This window comes from Echeneis naucrates, chromosome 5, assembly GCF_900963305.1.
Source record: "Echeneis naucrates chromosome 5, fEcheNa1.1, whole genome shotgun sequence".
NCBI classification, from domain to species: Eukaryota; Metazoa; Chordata; class Actinopteri; order Carangiformes; family Echeneidae; genus Echeneis; species Echeneis naucrates.
The window spans coordinates 21,807,223-21,826,841 of record NC_042515.1 but is presented as its reverse complement, the minus strand read 5'-3'; the positions used below and the strand labels follow the sequence as shown (position 1 = coordinate 21,826,841).

Below are 19,619 nucleotides of genomic sequence, written 5' to 3'. Positions count from 1 at the left end.
AAGCTGCACTACTGCGCGGGCTCCCAGCATTTCTTCAAGATGTCAACAATATCTTGAAAGGGGCAAGTGGAGAGACACAGCACTGCGCTATTAAATCTATGGTCTGCATGTTCGTGATTTCTTTTGGCTTCCTGACATATTGATCTGTGTATGCATTGATATAGCACCAGGGGTCTCTGATCCTTTGGATCTGTAACAAAAGTACTGTTCAAATGTTAGCTCACCTAACACCATGAGCAGCACTGAGGCCATGTCTTGGTCCACAGGAGTTCTTGCCACACATGTGTACACACCTTGGTCCCTGTGGCTTACATTGATGATCTGAAGAATGCCATCCTCCACCAAGTATCTGTAGGCAGAAAGATGGAGACACAGTATTGCATGATGAAATTGGAAAGTAAAACAACTTTCCATCTGGTAGTGAATCTGCAAAGGTCTAAAAAAAGAAAAAAAGAAAATAAAATTGAGGATCCTACTTTGAATTCTCAGTGTAGTTGAGGGCTATCTCCACACCATCTTTCTCCCACAGGAGCTCAAAGTCGTTGCTGAAGGACTTGTCGTACTCTGCCATGCATGAGAGCTGGGCCGTGGTACCCATTAAGATCTGCTGGTCCTCTGGGGCTACTGCTATTCTGGTGGGATCTTTCATAGGCAAAACCACATTACTTACAACCAAGGACTGTGAACTACTGCAACACTGTTAATTTTGAAACCATTTACCTTTCACATAAAGCATTGCATCAATGGTAGATGTTCCCTCTGTGTTTTTAGCTGAACATGTGTATTGTCCCATGTCGTCTTTTTCTATGCTATAGATCTCCAGCGAACCGTTATCATGAACGGTAAACCTGGGCCCCTCCACAGATTCAGAGGAGTCATCTTTGCTCCTGGGAAATATTCAGAGAGGAAAAAAAACCCACCCTTTCAGGTCTGCAAATTCTCTCAGGTCCAATAAAATATGAACACAGCAGCAGTCTAAATGGATAAACACCACACTGCAGCAGCAAGGATGAAATAAAAGTTGCTGTGAATAGAACATAAGTTCTGAGGAACAGGCATGTTTTAAAGAAACAGCAGGTCACCTATACAGAAACAGGGAGCAGGAGGGTTGTATGCCTCAAGCTCTTAAGATCTACTGCTCTCTGGTGGTGGGTAGGAGACAAGAACCACTGGCATCCTTACCAAGTGATGGTGGAAGGGGGAGAGCTGAAGACCTTGCAGTGCATCATTACTACCTTGCCCTCCACAGCGGAGTAATCCTCCCCCTCTTTGGTCAAAATCATGGGGGGTAGGTCTGCAAAGAGTAGCAGAAGAATCTAGCAATCAATCAAAGTTAGTTACGGAAAGCAGCTGATGCAACAATGACAGAACAAGGTGTGGCCCATGACTGCACTGCTTTCAGGAGATTTTAGAAGGCAACAGACAACAATGAATGCTATCAAGTTTGCAGGCTGGCCATTTTAAACACAGATTAAACAGCACTGGAACGAGGAAGGTAGCGGTGGGTTAAATGAGGTGACAGCACTGCTGCTTTTACTGTGTGTTAATTGTGGACTCCTACGTCTAAAAAAAAAGATTCAGCTGACAGGTTGTCAGAAATGCGTAAACATTAAAATGAAATCAAACAAGGAAAAAAAAAAAAAAAAAAAAAGCTGCGGAATAATGAGTTAGCTGAGCGTGCACATCTTATCAGTTGTACCCACAGCCTCCCATTAAAATGGTCTGTCTCCCCTAATTGTTTACAAAGACAGCAGCTGGGACTTAGCATTCAGAGACTGTCCAGCCTTATTAACTCCTGTGTCACCAAGAACAAACTCTCCACGTTATGTGAGGAGCAATGGAAAGTTCTCTGACTTTTTGTTGTTGTTTTTTCTGCTTTATCTGCACTTATAAAGCAGCATATGTTTGTCTTGTGGTGTGCTGGAATCAGTATAGAATTGAGGGGAGAACTTGTTAGCATATAAATGTCAGGGAACAGAGCTTGTTGCTCCAGAGGGAGAGACGTTAGTCTGGATGAAGGAGTGTAGCTTGTAGACAGCCCTCCTTCCCTGGGCTCCTCACTGCTTTATGGGCATATACCTACATCAGCGCAAGCTCTCTAGCTTGACACATCTCCCAAGGAGTCACTGCACTCACTCAAAAACACCGTGAAACAAATGTTCTTCACGGTAAATCTTTTGATTGTGTTTCTCGTGCAGGTGATAAAATCACAATAGTAAACCTGAGGAAAGGCTAAAGGCTGTCATACTCACTCATAATCATGATGTTTGCATTGGACAGAAGAGTTCCATGTCTGTTGGAGGCCTCACACTGATACACTGCACTGTCTGACACTTGGGCGTTATGCAGCATGATGGTGTCATCAAACGTCTTCCTGTTGGTCGCTGGGGCTTCTGTGATGAATCAAAAAAACATTCAATAAATCACCAGCGTTTAAGACAGCATTCATTCTGCAGCACTGCATTTATATTAAATATGAGTAATAGAATATTAACATGTAAAGGGCTTTAAATCTCCATCTTCATTGTTTTCAAGTTCTGTCACTGTCACACTTCCAACTATCTTACTCACACTTCACTGCGTCTTGGTGGCTCTTCCGTCCTGTGACACAACATCTCCATTAATTAAGACCATGATTGTACTGTCTTGGCTATATCTGCTTGAATGACAATCTTTCCCTTGATCATTGCTAAAAACTTATTTCTTTTCCACCCTGATGTTCCTGTGGTGGAATTATCGCTCCTGCTCACATGGACAACAGTTTTCTCATTGTTCTTACACCCCACATATTTAAGTGTGTATGACATGAAGCATCATGTTTTTACTATTAGATGTGATGTCTGTGCCTCACTGGATTGGATTCAGTTTAAAGAAACCAGACACTTTGACAGCTCAGGATTACTCTAAACATCATTTCACAGTGGATTGCTCAATCCTCTAACTAACTCTCATAGGATATAAAAAAAAAAACATCAGCATCAACTAGCACCATATAAAAGAGCTGCAGAAGGTTAAGGGGTTGTAGACCTCACCCTGCAGAGGTATGCCGTTCACCCTCCATGTTATAGTTGGCTGAGGAGTTCCTCTGGCAGAACACTTGATGAGCACTTCTGAGCCGATCATGTTAAGCTGACTCTCAGGCTCAAACACCCACTCCGGAGGCTCTGGGAACACACAGCCAGCCTGATGTTATCAAACTGAAGGGTGTCAGTTAAAGAAACACAATAAGCATTTACTAAGAGGACACAATCGCAGATTCAGCAGTGCAATAAATGTTATATAAATGTACTATTATGGACGTTGTGTAATTTACCTCATTTAGTTTCTAAGACTGTTTATAAACCAACCACCCTTTGAGTTAATATCCAGCACAGAGTAGAACAGGAATCAATAGGAACAATTCAAAGGAGATGTTATGGTTATTTGGACAACGTCTAATGAAAACACAACACCTTCATAATGAATTCTGGTTTCCTCAGCAGAACGTGTTTCACACCTAGCTGTGTCACCATCTCATTGTGTAATAGGTGTTATTTTTCACCAAGTGATCATAGACTCAAGAAAAAACTTGTCGAAAAAACTAAGAAGAAAGTAGGGTCTGCTTGGACTTCATATATATATTGACAATAGCATTCTGCAAAAACAGCAAGTTCCCCATTCATACATACATACATACAAAAAAAAAACAAACATCAGAGAAAAGAAAATAAACAACTGATGATGTCACACTAATGCCAGTCTGAGTATCTTTTTTATTTTTTGTTGTTGTATTCATACAACAACTCAAGAACTTAAACGGGCTCCTTCTAAAGGCTATACTATTACATTTCGGCTCTAAATATCTCTTTTAAGTGGGTGAAGGATCAGTCTATTATCCAAATGGAAAATAAGAAACTGTTTCAGGTATGCTGGCTGTGACACCAGCGCTGCTGCATGTTGTTACCTTCCACTGTCACTGTGAAGTAATGGAAGGTTTCTCCTAACACGTTCTTTGCCTTGCACATGTACTTCCCACTGTCTTCCTGTTCGACTGTTGGTACAATTAGAAGTTTTCCATGGTTCTCCAGTTTTGCTTTAACAGGGAGCTGGTGGCCCATTTTCACCCACTCTACCTGTGGAGTTGGACTAGCAGGAAGGGAACACATAGTGAGTCGCAATTCTTGAAAAAAAATGTTAGGTCACGAATACTTTTTTTTTTTTAACTTTTTTATAGATTTTTTTTTTTTTCATCTAAATTCACCAACAGTCAAAGTGAATAAACTTACTGATAATAGCATGTTACTACTTACATTCCCTCAGCAATGCACTCCAGCTTCAGGTCATCTCCTTTGACCAGCTGTGTCTGTGACTTGCCACCAGAGGGCGTTAGAAGAGAGGGCCTTCTCTCAAGGATTGCATTAGCTGCAGGGGAGCAACAGTTCATTAGTATGACAGTGTCCTAAAGGACACTACACTTAAACATATCTCATACATTGACATTGTGCACAGAGCTCTTAACAGATGAGGCATAGCACAGGTATTCACAAAACTTACCCATATCTGGATTCACGTGACTTTTTTCTGAAATGGAGGCGGAATGAGACAAAAATACAATGAACATGAGGACAATGTGGATGCATCATGACAAACATCAGAGTGATCAAAATCACAACGTAAAACCAAAAAGCTGCACAAACAAGAGAGCGTGACACCTGGATGGCTTTTGAAGTGTTGCTATGAGTGTGGACATCAATGAACATGTTGGAAAGTCAAACGTTTGTGTAAGGCTGGTTTGAGAGGAAAACAGCGAATGAGGGAAGACAGAGGAGCCCAAGTGGCACCTACTTGTCTTGACGATGACAGACATGGCGGTCTTCTGAACGATGGTTCTTATTCTTGGGAAAGCAGCGAAGCAGCAGTAGTCTCTTCTGCTGTCCTTCTCGACCGCATGAGAGAAGTAAAGGTCTCCGTTCAAGCCCATAGAAACCCTCTCATCCTGCTCTATGTGCTGAAGATCTGAGCACACACAAAACGAGTTTAGACAGAACTCATCGTATAATCAGAGCACTTTAAAGCATAAGAGTGTATGTACTAAAGCTTTGCTCATGTACCATCTTCAGTACAATTTCCTTGTTATTTTCTTTGTGTATTTCTTTGCACTTCTACTTGCCATATTTCTGGCAGAATTGCCAGAATTTCTCTGACAGCCACAGTTGTGATTAACATTTCAAATTTTAGATCTTACACAAAATCAGATTCTTTTAAGCTGGCAATCAAGCATGTCTGATCAGATCAGACAGAGACAGAGAGATTGGGTTTTTGGCAGGGTTTTTGAGTTAGAGTTGAATGTTTAGATTTTTTTCTTCCAAAACTTTTGAAGTTACTTATTGTACATTGAAACTCACCAAGGATTTAGTGCCATGCAGGTTTGTGTCTGACTGTCCAAAAAAGAAAAGAAAAACACTCCTGCAATCTTTATTGCCACCTGTGTAGGAGAACCAGTTGATCTTTGTTCCCCTGCAATCTTCCAAAGGAAGCCAAAAAGAAGTTTTGGGCTCATTCAACAATAGTCCCTGGCCTCAAAGAGCATAGATGTATATTCAACTTTGTCTGGAAGATTCTCAGGTAGACTGAAAATCCTTCCTTCATATTAAAGTGGCAGTTTTGACTCCTCACCTCTTCCAACACTGTGTGGGACAATACCAGGCAGAATTTATGATACCAAAGAACTGCTACATCCTTATCAACCCAAGTTTCAGCACATCCTCCCCTGTTGCTTTCACCCTGACTCCAGATAAAAGACCTGTCATAAATTCAGTTAAGCCTAGTTGAATTTGTGTGTGTGTGTGTTCCTCAAAACCAGAAGTTTGATTCAATGTTCCCAAAGTACATGACCATCTTCTAATCTATATATTATTGTTCATTAAGTACTGCCTGCCAAACTGGTCCAACTCTGAACTTTCCTCGATGAAGTATAGTCAAGATAGAAATAGGTTTAATTGTTACATAGCAATGGAACAACAGTGCCATCCAATGGACAACTTTCAGTAAGGAGGAATGTTGAAATAAGACCTCCGCCGGATAGATCATGTAAATGTTTTCTTATTGTGATCTATTAAACTCTCACTATATTTTATATATCTTAGTAGGAATGCGACATGCTTGAGGGATTACTTTGGTTAGCAAAGAATCAACATTAGTAGTTACTGAGTAAGTTTGACTAAGTTAACAGCTAGATTTATGAAACAAAATTAATTCTTATATATTCAACAAGGGGTTCTCAATTGTTATTTTGGCTATGTTACACTGAGGAACAAGTTTCCTTCTAACCTCACATATTTTCCAATATATCTAAAAAAAAAAAAAAAAAAAAAAAAAGACAAATAGACAAATACAGGTATGCTTTGTATAGCAACATTTTCTTCTTTCACACCCCATTAATGGCCCCTCAAACATTTTGAAAAAGGGCTAATCAAAAAGTATATAAAGGAAATAGAGTTTTTAAAATTACTCCAGATTCTATGTTTGATCACTGTAATTTTCTGTCTTATTATCTCTGTCCTTGTGTGTCTCTTGTTGTTTTCTCTTTGTTTTGTTGCTGTTTGATTGTTTGACCAGGCCTAATGTGTTTTACCTGCATTCAATAACCTTGTGTGCGTTTTACCTTGTGTTCCCTTTTGTCTTGGTCAGTTTGTCTGTGTGGCACTTCTTTCATTTCCTCATATCATCCTCTCAAATCCGGTTTGCTTTCATGCTCCTGTGTTTCCCTATATTGGAGTATCTATGTTTTTTTTAGTTTGTCTGTTTCTGCCATTTGTTCTTTTCTAAGTTTCTGTTCGCAAATGCATTTTTTGATATACTCCTTCTGGCTTTTGCAATTGGCTCCTCATCGCTCAATATGGGAACAAAAATGGGGACAGAAGGAGCCAGAACCACAATACAATACCACAAAACAACTTATTGTTGTTTTACTGTAAGTGAAAAGTCTTACTTTCAAATTGACTTTTTTTAGATTATTGTTTTGCAATATAATTTGATAACTGAGGGATAATTTGGAAAATACTCATTTTACCTTTCATCTGTGAAGTGCCTGACAAAAATCATCTTATTTCCAAACCATTTGGCCTCTTCTTTAAAACTAAGCAAAACCAGGACTTATTTATATAACCAGGACATATTTCTTACCTTTGGGAACTTCCACTATACAAATTAGACTCTGTCTCTCTCCCCAATGTGTGTTTGCTCAGTATGAGTTTGAGATCAAAAACTTTTGAAGAAGCTAAAATACCTTGTTGTCAATGAACATAAATGGAGCGTACCACAGGAATAAAGACTGCCTACATTTGCATTTTGAAATACATTGCACAATCCCTCACTGATAGTCATCCAGTAGATCTGCAGTGGCGGTATTCCTTTAGGTGGGTCACATCTTAAGGTGAAAGGCTCGCCCTCCTCAACCATGACAGGCTCCAATGTCTCTTTAGGAAACTTCGGAACATCTAGATTTAAGACAAAACCTGCAGTGAATAGACATCGAGTGATAACAAGTGCAATAAAGAGTACTTGTCTTCATCTCCAGCAGATGGCAGTAACAACATTCTCAAATTCTGTGATGAGCTCGCAGTTCCCGAGCTGAGTATTCAGTAGACTGGAATGATATATATTTTTTTTTTTTCCCTTGGCCTCCAGAAACAAGATGGACATCACTGACTATTGTGTGTGGCTGGTGACTGCTGTTGAGAAGTCTGGCTGAGCCCTAGTCAAATTTTGTCAATGTACCCCATACAGAGTGTGTTCCTTTTTAAGATGAGAACAAAGTGAAAAATGAAGCGAAGGAAAAGATGGAGAGGCTGAATCCTATTCAGTGCTTTCTCCAATACAGAGCTACAGATGAGATGCTGTGGAGGGGGGGGCGGAGCAGAACGACTTTCTGCCACATCCAATACAATCAAAAGCTTACAATGGAGAGTTGCAGTCATTACACAGGACTGCTGGCCCTGAATCACTTTGAAAGCACTGTAACAGAGCCCCCTCCCCTCCGCCACCACCAACCCCGCCCAACACACACAGACACACACACAGATGTAAGTTACTCACGGGGCACAATGAACTCAATCTCCCTCGATATGGCAGTCCCCAGGTTGTTTGAGGCATAACAGCGATAGGTTCCCTGGTACTCGGTAAGGTTCCCATTATTAGGTATCACAAAGGTCCCAGAATTCTCTTCCTTCAAGAGCCGGGGGTCTAGAAAGGGGTCAAATTCCTGGCCATTCTTTGTCCATCTGAATCTACATAAAGAAAGCCAGTATTGAAATGTCAAGTTCTACAGTTGAGACTGCAGCACAGCTTTTTTCCAAAGCCAGTGCACATACCCAGAGCAACAAAACACAGTGCATCATCCTAATAGCCAGCTGCTGTTGATGTTTGTTATTAGTGTTTGTTCGGCTGCTAACAAGCTCTCTCATCCTCTCCTCCTCCCATCTGAAGTGATGCAAGGCTTGGTACTCACTCTGGCTCAGGATTCCCTTTGGCCTCACACGTCACAGGGAAGCTCTCATCAAATGGGAAAGCGATGAGAGAGCTGGGCGACTGAGCTGTGATAGTGGGCAGCTGCTCAACTGGGCAACAAACAGACAAGCAAGCGTTGAGATGGGCAAAATACTCAAACATTCAAAAGTAGATCCAAACAAACATGATACTACAACAGTGGTTCCCAACCTTCCGGGCCTGTGATTCCTTGCAATGCATTGCTTTCTTGTGACTTCTCACCTCAGTGAGAACACAAGTGTAAGCAACTGAAGAACTTTATTTGTTCGAAAGGAGAGGATGAAGGATTTTTAGTGGCAAAGCTGTCAACTTTTTAAAAGGAAAAACGTACATCTGTAAGCATCTTGGTACAGATTGGAAACCACTGCACTACAATGTCTATTACCGTATGTTTCTATATGCTGAGTTCTATCCCAAAGCATAGAAAATAATCATCTTTTTTATATTGTATATTGTCTATATTATAAGGTTCTATTTGCATTCTGGATGATTTAGAGATCTAAAAGTCATTAATTTTGTTTGTTTTTATTTTGGCATTCAACTCTTCGTTCAGGCACAAATGATTATGTTCATGTCAGAACTGTGACACATAGTAAGTATGGAATATATGAAATTATATGATGATTAATGTAAAGAAAAAACATGACTTGGATATCAGAAGTTAAAATGCCAGTCGTATGAGGTTATGGCTGATGACACATGAGAATCAGATCCAGTGCATATGGATGGCTACAAGTAAAGCTGCTGCTGCAGCTCAATGGCGAGCAAACCAGGAGATTAGGTGACAGAGCTGACAATGTCACTAATACCGGCAACGGTGCGGCAGAGGGAACTTACTGTTGACATGTCCTAAAACTACACAATCCATGGCAGCAAGGGGAGAATAAACAAAACAAACACACTTGTCACAAGTATTCTCTGTACAGAAAACTGTTTAAACATATATTAGTACTGCGCACTACATACAAAAGACAGAATAAAAAAGTTATTTTGACATTAATAAGCCTCAAAGATGCTTTTGCCTTTTCAGAAAAGCATCGAAGAGACATTTTTATGAATTATTTAGAGGGAGAGGTTTGATGTGTGTTCTCAATTGAATCAGGGGCACACATTGATCCAGCAGAAAGGAAAAAAGTAACCTAATTCAAACAAGATAATAATAGATACAGTTATCCCATTCACAGAATGCTTGATGAGTGTTACAGCTCTCTATGGTGCGATTTATCTTCCTATTAATTATTCAACACTTTGATAAAAGCACTTCAAGTTAAACCAAAAGCAGGTTCTCTTTAGAGAAGGATGAAGATCTTCGAGGCTCCTCAGACAAAAGCTCTACCTGTTGAGATATCACACTTGATCCTGAGTATTTGAGTCATCTAGGAAATGTCTTTATGAAGTCTTTTTAGCTGGCTCATCAGAACTCTCAGTAAAACATCACAAAACATTTACAGTTTAAACTGTGGAATCAATGAATCTTTGGTCTTTAACCGAATCTAAATACCAGCTTTAGTTAATTTATCCAAAAATATTTCCACGTCATTTTTGAGAGCCATTTTAAAGAAAACTGAAGTTTTTCTTTGGGTGACTTGAAATTATGATTTTAATTTAAAATCGGTGTTCCCTAAGCTAAAGAATCATGTTAAGCATATTGGCAGAGGGTTAAGATTCAATATATATGATGGGAGCTGGGCAGCATGGTGGCATAGTGGTTAGCACTGTTGCCTTACAAAAACTGTTGTGATTACAACATTGACATAAAGTTTTCAAATCGTGTCATCTTACAATTACCTTGCATGATTTCAAGTTCAAGTTCACCAGGTTGCTGAATTAACTGCTAGATCAAAATGTATGCCTCAAAGTAAGATCCTTTTCAAACCAATCACCGGAGGTGTGTGTAGTGTAATCTCGCCTGCCACTTTGTACTCTATACTGCCCTGGTGGATGACAAAACATGCTGGCCGCGTGGATTATGTCAGATTTTGTAACCCAAGTGTATGTTATGTTTAGACAAGCACACTGCAGACAGAACAGGAATCTACCGTACATCAGGTTATGCTCCTGCTAGTTGGAGGTCCCAGTACACTACAAAGCCAAGTTGACTGACTGGAACTGACTGACCAACTGTTGAACCAGCTGCCACAAGACCCAAAAGAAGTGACTGGTATCAGACATAGATTGGCCGACCTCATTCTGACCTTACTGTGTCTGCTATCTGTCTCTCTGGATGAATGTGCCGTTTGTGGGGTGGAGGTTAGTAAAAATCAGCCAATTGATGTTGATTTAATTGCAATCTTTAGTAAAGCTGCGCACAGTGTGAGTGAAATAATGAAATATGCTCCTGAGCTTTGCTGAACTGTCCCTTTTTCTCCAGTACTCACTGTCCTACATCGTTTGTGAAGACCTGATTTAGTCGTGATGTGCTACAGTGCAAAATCGGCACTCACCCTCCAGTGGGATGTCAATGGCGGCATTGGTATAAAAGGCACAAATACAGGTGATCAAGCCCAGCATGGCGACTGCTCCGGGCTTCCTCTGCAACCTCATGGTTTCGCTGTAAATCTCAGATGTCTTCAACAAATGAGCGCTCTCCTCTGTGTCCTCAATTCATCTCTCTGGCACGCTGAAGATGCTGCACCTGCAAGGGCAGACAGACGGAGAGGGCCCCATGAATCCACCCACGCGCCTGGCAGACAGAGGCAAACCCCAAACACAACAAATCCCTCGTGACTTGGAGCTTGATTGCTCTCTGCTCAACCAGGCATAGCCAGGCACGCGAACATTTTCATTTGCATCAACAGGGGCTGTTCTGTGCTAGTTTAAATTTTGCTATGAAAATGAAATATTCACAGTACAGCCTCCTATCACCCCCTCCCCTGGGACTCAAATTGTTTTGTAGTTTGATGTCTGTGGCAGTGTGTAGTGTGTAAGGTAAGTGTAATTGTCGTGCAACGGTGGAAAGAAAAAAATAAACGGAGGAGCCTGTGGATTTATTAATTCATGGCAGATGTTCAGCATAACTGAGGGAGGAAAAGCATTTAATTCAAAACATAGCCAAGACTTAAAATCAAAATTACCATCGGAGTTGATTTAATCATCCTGCTGTTTTTGATCAGTGCCTGCATGCTTGTGATAACAATGACTCAAAGAGATTAACAATGCAGCTACACATTTATCTATTATTGCAGCAAGTGTTGCTGCCTCAGGGGTGTGAGCCACAAATCGCACAGATAGTTAACAGCCAGAGTGAGCCGTCTGGCTGTGGACAGGCTGTGGAGTACAGAGCTCTGGATCATTTTCCAGCTAACAGCCCAGAGTCTGGGCCATAATGAGCACATGATCAGTCCAGAGTGCAGAAATGGAAAAGGGAGGAGACCGGAAGGGGAGCAGTGTATGGGAATTTCAGTGTCTCTTCTCTGTGAAATCCTGTGGAGTGTCATTTCATTAGTCTTCCTCATGTTGGCTGTGACCCAGCTCTGGAGGTCATGCTGTGCTAATTTGCTCAACAGCTAAAATACACCATAATAACAAAAAAAATGATAATTTACAGTAATTCAAAAACATAATGCTTTTGAATTGCAAAGACACAAAACACAAATTAATTTTATTACATCATGACATGAACAATCAAGAGAAAGCCAATTATGCCCACTATCAACTAACACTTGAATACAAAGGACCGCCATTACTACAATCAACATTGAAGCACAAAGTTCACAGAGCTATACCATGCAAGAAGCTGAAGCGGATCTATCAAAAAAGAAAGCCAGAAGGTAAGGCCAGACAGAGACAGAGGCAGGACAGATATTAGGTACATTAAAGAGAAGAGGTCTTTAAATAAAAAAAAAAAAAAAAAAAGATTGAGTAGAAGGGTTAGCAAAAGGGATGATGGGGGACTCCTGCATTTCTGTTGACAAGGCAACCAGTTGATGTCAACGACAGCATCTGTGTGTTCTCAAGCAGTCATAATGAAGATATGAACTAAAGCGGTAACCAGTACATCTTCAGCCTGCTGTTTGATTTCCAGAAAAGAGCTTGCTGTTCATGTTGGAGCTTGAATCAAACACTTGCTCTTTTCTAATCTTCTCACTGACTTTAACAAACTCCACAGGAAACACGTAGGTCAGAGTCCCCCCCTCCAGAGATGTAATTGAATAATTGACCAACGAACAAAAGAGTCAATTTCATTCACTCAGTGAACTATGAGCACGCACTCTGAACTTTTCAACTACGCCTCATTGTAATGGTATTAACACCGACTGTGACTCAATATTGACCTTTCTGAACAAGCTTGTGACCCCTGCCACGCACACCGATAGAATCATCAGTGAGGTTTGAGATGCTGAGTGAATTCCACATAGTACAAATCCACCTGACTCAATCACTATTCAGACTTATTGCTCTCTTCGAGTTATAAGTCATCGACACAAATGCCTGAGGCTTTCCTTTGTTTCATTCTTTCCCAGACATGGTGATTTATGCTACAAAACCAAAAAGATTAAAGTCAAAAGGTAAGGGCTTGGTGCTAATTGGCTTGTGGTCTGCTGGTAAGATTGGCCTGGTTAAGAGGAGAGAGGGGAGTAAATATTCCCACAAGACAATGTGCTCTCATTGTCCTATTGTGCTGGCTGAAATCCTTTACCAGCCCAACAACACCTTAGATGGATTACATTTCAAACTGTGCTTGATCATTTGCCTTTTGATTTAATTTGTTCTCCGATCGTTAAACATTTATTGAGTACCAACTCGGCCATCTGGCTGAGGGAGGTATGCTAAGAGCTTAACTGCTGACAATGTCTACACTGAAGTCAGAGGGTATTGGACCTATACGAAGCACACCAAGGGGGCCCCCATCCAGCTCGGCTGATTTACAGACCACAAGGCTGTTCTTAATCCCCGCCCCTTTCAGCAGCGATCACACCAGCCTGAGATTGATGAAGCTGGCAGGAGGTTAAAAGCTGCTCACTGTGGGAAGTCCAATATGAACCCTAACCTTACTTAGCCAAGACTCAGAGGGGACAGAAGCTAGCCACTAAGGGGGTTTGGAGAGGGAAATGAAGCAATGTGGGCCAAGAAAAAAAAAAAAATCTGTCTGCATACTTTAAAGCTCCCACTGAGTGACAGATGCAGAGCAGTTCCTGACAAACTTTCTCCTTGTAAACAAGACTAAATCATTTTTGAATGTCGACCAATTTGATGGAAACTGCAACCTAATTTCACTTGTCATCGTTAACGTGTTTGCTAAAATAAAATAAATATAATGCATCTTTGACAGTTTTCAACTCCCAGCTACAAGCTGGTTCTTACATTTCACCTTGAACGATGTGGCTAAAAAGTGTCAATAAAATACAATCAAAAAGCACTTACTATGTCATTTGTTGGTGGTTCAAAACTAGTGAAACATTTACTGATCCGAGCTTCTTAAATGGGAGGAATTTCCACTTTCATTTCATAATCTTAATGATTTAGTTGAAATTTTGGAACAATCAAAGTAATAATTAGTTGTAGATGTCAATGGATTTTTGTCAATTTTTTGGCATCAAAAGAGCAAGATCATGTACCTAAGGCGCCAACCAACCTCTGTTTTCATAAATGATTCATCCGTTGATTAAATCTTATAAAATATAAAAATGTCCATTACAAAGTCCATTCTCAACCCCTTTAAATTTTTCTCAGCAACCAAACCAAAGTCCAAAGACAAAGTTTATTCTGTAAAACACAGAAAAGCAGCAAACGATCACAAACAGGGCAAAAGGACACAATTTGTTTGGCCTTATTTTGCTTGATTACCAAACATTTCATTTCTAGTGCAATGTGTTTAATAATTCTCACGAATGTGTCTAATTGCTAGTGTTGGCTTATGCAGTCTGTGTTCTTTATGGTACCGTGATTCATCTCATAACAAATTAAGTTCTCAGTACTTTTAACATTTGCTGGCACAGGCTTTAAGTTTTTGTTGATAAGACATGTTCTGAGTCAGCAAACTGAACTCAGAGCGGCCAGACGGTTTACTAATGTTTACATGTAAGGTTGCCGTGCATGTTGAGCCGTGACTTCCTGCGCCAACAGCAACAGTGCCGTCAGAGGGAGCGCTCATCTCTGTCAGCATGTGGTGAGTTTAGCCTTCTGCACCAAGTATAAGGCTGTTACCTCTGGCAGATTGCGTGACACTTAATATTTGATACTTGTTAAAAGTAAATTTGTGATTTTCCAATGAGAAAATTTTCTATTGCAACCTGTGTTTGTATGTTTTACTGTACACCGCTTCACCTGCATTCTTCTGTCAGTGTATCGAAAAGTCTTTCAGCTCTTCTTCGTGGTACTGCTTACGGCATCTGCGATTGCTGTCCAGCTTTCACTTTTTTTCCCCTCAAGGAAACAATCCTGGCACACAGCTAAACTGTAACTGGCAAGTTCTGTCTGTTCCTTGACTCCTATAGTTCAGCCGTCTGTTCTAGTCTTACACTTTCACTGAGCTCCATAAATAAATGTACAAATATATGAAACCTATCACACACTGTTGGGGAGGTTATGAGTAAGAATTAAAAACAAACAAACAAAAAAACTGAAAAACAAACATACACACCAGCAAGTTGTTTCCCACACTTGTGGATGTGTTGTTTGCTGTTGGGGTGGGGTCCAGGCTCAACCATTCAAAGTTCACCACAGCGAGCTCTGGAACTGGCACCATCTGCTCCCTTCTTGCACAAAGACAACAGGCAGAGAAGTGTGGGCCTACTGTAGTTTAATGTGCAAGCCTGTAATAGGATTAAGCAGATCTTCGTCTTGTCAGGCCGGATTAAAATATTCTCTTCGTTAAAGACCTGCAGCGCGAAAACAGCAGCTCCACACTCCCCTCTCACGCTCCTGATAATGCCTGCACACGGATTTCTATTTGATCGTTCAAGAACAATTAAAACAACAACCGAGCTGATTAATGCTGAGCGTCAATTGACTCGTGCTGCTTCTCATGTGTGTAATGAGTGCACTCTTTATTTGTCGTCTTTTTTTTTTTTTTTTTTTTTTTCCAATAAACTGCTCATTTCGTGACTACATCTGACACACTGCCTGGCTCTCTGTGAAAAACAAAGCTTGTGAAAGTGGGGGAACTTTTTTTTTTCTTTTGATGTCCCCTCATTGTTAAGTGACTTTGTTTTCCCCCCTGAGCTCTACTGAATCTGCACTAGATTCTGATCTGACCTTTGGTAATGATAAACACGCAGTTTTCTGCTTCAAGCCTGGTAATGCAAGTCTTCTGTTATTAAAATATTTGGGGTGGGAGATGTAACAGAAACAAGACATTAAATGAGATTAGGAAGTGGGAGCAATATTAGATAATATGCTTGTCTAGTTGAAATTGGACTGGATTTTACCGCACTTCAGAAAGCATGACGGTTCCATTATCACGCCATTAACATTTCAGAGGTCTGCAGCTTTAGCATGCTGTGGGGACAGGATCTGGAGTTGGGCACACTGAGTGACAAGAGGGTGGAGGAAGGAGTTGAAGCGATCAGCTGTGGAGGAATGGGGCATGGTTGCAGGCGGACAGAGCAGTGACACTGATGAACAGTTCAGGGTTTCACCCCTTAGTTGTCTGTGAGCTAATGAAGAATGACCTTTATGACCCCATGTGACCTTTCGTGACCAGGGAGAGAGTGGGTTACACTATATATATGGTTCATTGATCCTGCAGTGCACCATATACTACAGCAGGACGATAGTGTCACCAGCCCTGAAAAACCAAGCATTGGGAAAATGGCAGCAGCTTGACGGCTCTGTGGCTAGTCCTGCCAGCTCCATCTAGCTACATGTGGTTTCAGGATGATGCTTGAATTTTGGATTGCATTTATTGCATTTCTTATTTGTTTAACATGAAATGGCCCTGGAATATCACATGTAGCTGCTAAAATGTAAAAAAAAGATTGAGGCTAGACACTGACACTGTAGAAGTTCATTTTATGTTGCTTGTATGATGATAAAATTATATATCGGAGGGACATGTGTGACACAGCAGAACTGCAAAATCACATGACGCAGAGGCAAAAATCTAAAATTAAAGTCAAGGCATTCCGCACCCACCAAACATTCACCAGTATTTAAGTTTGATTTAAATAAAACTTTTGAGCCGCTACAGCTTTCCATCTTGTCAGTAATGTGGATTTTCCTGAAAGTTGTCTTTTTTTTTTTCCAAGAAAAGAGCAGGGAGGTGTCAGACTCCCCCAGCTTCTAATAAATTGCACTTTGTGCATTGTGCAGCTGTTTGTCTCCATAAAATATCAAATTTATCAGTGGATATTTAAGCACAGCACGAAAACTATAATAAATAATGCCAGCAGTAGCCTCAGCACATCAGAGTTAACAATTAAATTCGCCTCCCAATTGTGACTTTTAAATCTGATCTGTTGCATAATTTAAAGGCTGAATGGACACAATGATCATCAGAGATCATCATGCCACATGACAATAACAAAACCACATAAGAGATGTTTCACAGTCCTCACTTTGAACCTGTTATTACATGAAGGTTTCATGAAATGTGCTGCACCTGTCTGCATCACAGCTTCAAGCTTTCTTTCGTTTTCCCTCTGATCTGCACTCTTTGAAGTGCCTCAGCAGTGTCCCTTGCCCAGGACAATAATCACATTAGTGTGTGATCCTCGCTGAGTAGCCGGCAGAAAGATGAATTCCCAACTTAGACTGCAGGGACTGGAATATTATTTTGTGTGAACTAACACATTGTGCCGCTCTCCACATTCATTCACTTTGTTTGACTGATGCTGGCAATTTCCCTCGACGAAACGGTGCCACAGCCAGACATGATCGATGGCTCTTATATCCCAAATCCTTACCTCCATCAGACCCCGAAGCAATTTATTTCTGCCAACAACCAAGAATTTCTGACATCCTACAGCACACACACTGCTCCAGCAAAACCAGTTTTTTTACAGAAAAACCTCTGCTGCTTCATCCATTTTTAATCCCTCAAGGTGTCCAATTTACACACAGTAAAAAAATCATCATTTCAGCCTGTGAAATGAGAGGCTCTGCACTGACTGTAATTCAGCATTTGAATTTCCTGTTCCATGCGAGAGCAGAGAATCTGGACAGTGTCACTCTAGGTAAGCTGTTTGACACAGCTGTCGGATACGTGGCCCAGTTCCTGCTCCTCTCTTCACTTAATAGGGTCGAGATGAGGTTGTGTTGAGACCAATCGAATGGAATGAGCTCAGGACCAGGCACTCAAGATTTAAGATTTTCAAATTTGACAAGTCAGTCTCTGTGTTTACACTGGATTCTGTGGACACGAGAACAAGAAGCCTGGCATAATAAATCACTCAATTTACTGTTAATAAAACATTTTCCTTTCAAGAACTCACACCATCTGAAATGAAGCTGATCAAAGTCACACCCACAGGCAACACAGCTAAAAATAATATGATAAAAAATAGTATGAAAAAGATACTCCAATGTGGGATTGAGATTGTAGGACACATTTAAGAAAAAAGAGATGGGACACCTCTTCTGCACTGGCTTTGTTCTTGCTCCTTTTCTTCAGTACCATCAACCATTATTTTTTTAACTACAGTAATGAAAGAAAGATGCTCCCAGGTGTTACATGGTTTGTAGCTACCGTGCAAAGCTGTCACACACAATTACACACAATCTGGAACAAGAACTTTCACACTACGCATTTTAACGCACAGTAAACCAAACTAACCAGAAGCTCACACTGATGCAAACGGAGGTCAGTTTGAAAATCATCACTCTTACTCTTCTATTTGATGGACATTTGCTTTGGCAAGAAGCAGGAGACAGAATGAACTCCAATAAATGTTAACACAGTCGGTATTTGTTTAGTGAGTGCTCTGGAAATTATCCAAACACAGTGTATTGCATCTGAGCAGAGTTGTAGTTAAGTTGAAGGCCCTTGAGGTTTAATGAATGAACTGTCCTGAAAACAGGTCACCCCAGATTACACACAGTTAAACCGTTTGGATCACTCCAATTGAGCAACTAGTGTATACGTGGACTTTGAACTATATGAATGATCGCTATAAGTTTTGCAACAAACAATTATTTTTATTATTGATTTATGTGTAATTTCTAATATTTTTTTCAATCCAAAAATATAAAAAAAAAAAAAGAAAGAAAAGCTCTACTACAGACTATTTACCTTACAATCTTAAAAGAAAAAGGAAAACAAGCACTTCAATGTTGCTCAATTCAATTTGCAGCTGCCTCAGATTTTAACTAGGTATCAGGATAACTATGAAGACACTGCCTTGTTTTTGTTCTTGCTGTGACAATCATTTCAAAAAGCAAGCTGTTGAAAACAACTTTGTTTTGTCCTAAAGCTGTTTTGGCTTCAGTTGTGGGAAATTCTCAAAAAGTGATTCTGAGAAAAACAACAATGACAAAATATTGGTGTTTTCAGTTATGATAAAAAAAAAAGGCACAATTTTTGTAGTATGCTGTAATGTCATTTTTTACATCTACAAAAAACTATGAAAGAAAACAACATTTTAATTACTTCAAAATGGATATCAACCAATGATTTTCCTTTAAGCTTTTACAAGATGAGAATCTACTGAGGGCCTCTCTGAGTGGCTCCTCTGTGTGAACAGATCAAAAGCGTGCTGTACGCAAATGTGCTGCCGCAGCTGTATAGACATCCTTTAAAACTGTTGAATACTTACAGGATTTTACTTCACTCTCAGCCCTGCTCCCCATGTGAGGAGAAGCTGTTCCTTTCCAGGTAATAAAATCCAGAATAGAAGGAAACCGCAAATTAAGTGAAATCAGATTTCTGCAGTAATAAAGCGTTGAGTCCCGTTGTGCGTTGTGTTATACAGGCAGGAGATGGACAAGAGCTGAGCCACTGTAGTCACATATGTTGCCAAAGCCTCTAGCTTGGCAAAGATGCTCATTAAGCCACTGACAATCATTCCAACAAAGCCCGATCTAAAGGCTATTCAGCGGGCATGTACAAAGGAGAGTGGTGGAATGCAAGTTCCATCTTGCCCTGCGTTCGGTGTGGTGAAAGACGTTTGTTGCACCTGAAGTATGAATGCAAAGTGTTTATTTGCAATGATCAA

At 40.4% G+C, this 19,619-nt stretch overlaps 1 protein-coding gene across 1 annotated transcript in view; it reads right to left on the bottom strand.

The window, feature by feature from the left end:
• chl1b (cell adhesion molecule L1-like b) overlaps positions 1-19,355 on the bottom strand; it is a 36,874-nt gene extending 17,519 nt beyond the window's left edge. The window contains exons 1-14 of the mRNA XM_029501552.1: positions 19,221-19,355; positions 10,971-11,161; positions 8,489-8,597; positions 8,077-8,267; positions 7,356-7,478; positions 4,825-4,995; positions 4,290-4,401; positions 3,944-4,125; positions 3,033-3,164; positions 2,253-2,393; positions 1,183-1,294; positions 721-887; positions 477-642; positions 225-349 (exon numbers count right to left, since the gene is read on the bottom strand). Of these exons, the coding sequence (XP_029357412.1) occupies positions 225-349; positions 477-642; positions 721-887; positions 1,183-1,294; positions 2,253-2,393; positions 3,033-3,164; positions 3,944-4,125; positions 4,290-4,401; positions 4,825-4,995; positions 7,356-7,478; positions 8,077-8,267; positions 8,489-8,597; positions 10,971-11,070 (1,831 nt within the window). The 5' untranslated portion in view covers positions 11,071-11,161; positions 19,221-19,355. The remainder of the gene's footprint in view (positions 1-224; positions 350-476; positions 643-720; positions 888-1,182; positions 1,295-2,252; positions 2,394-3,032; positions 3,165-3,943; positions 4,126-4,289; positions 4,402-4,824; positions 4,996-7,355; positions 7,479-8,076; positions 8,268-8,488; positions 8,598-10,970; positions 11,162-19,220) is intronic.
• Positions 19,356-19,619: the final 264 nt, after the last annotated feature.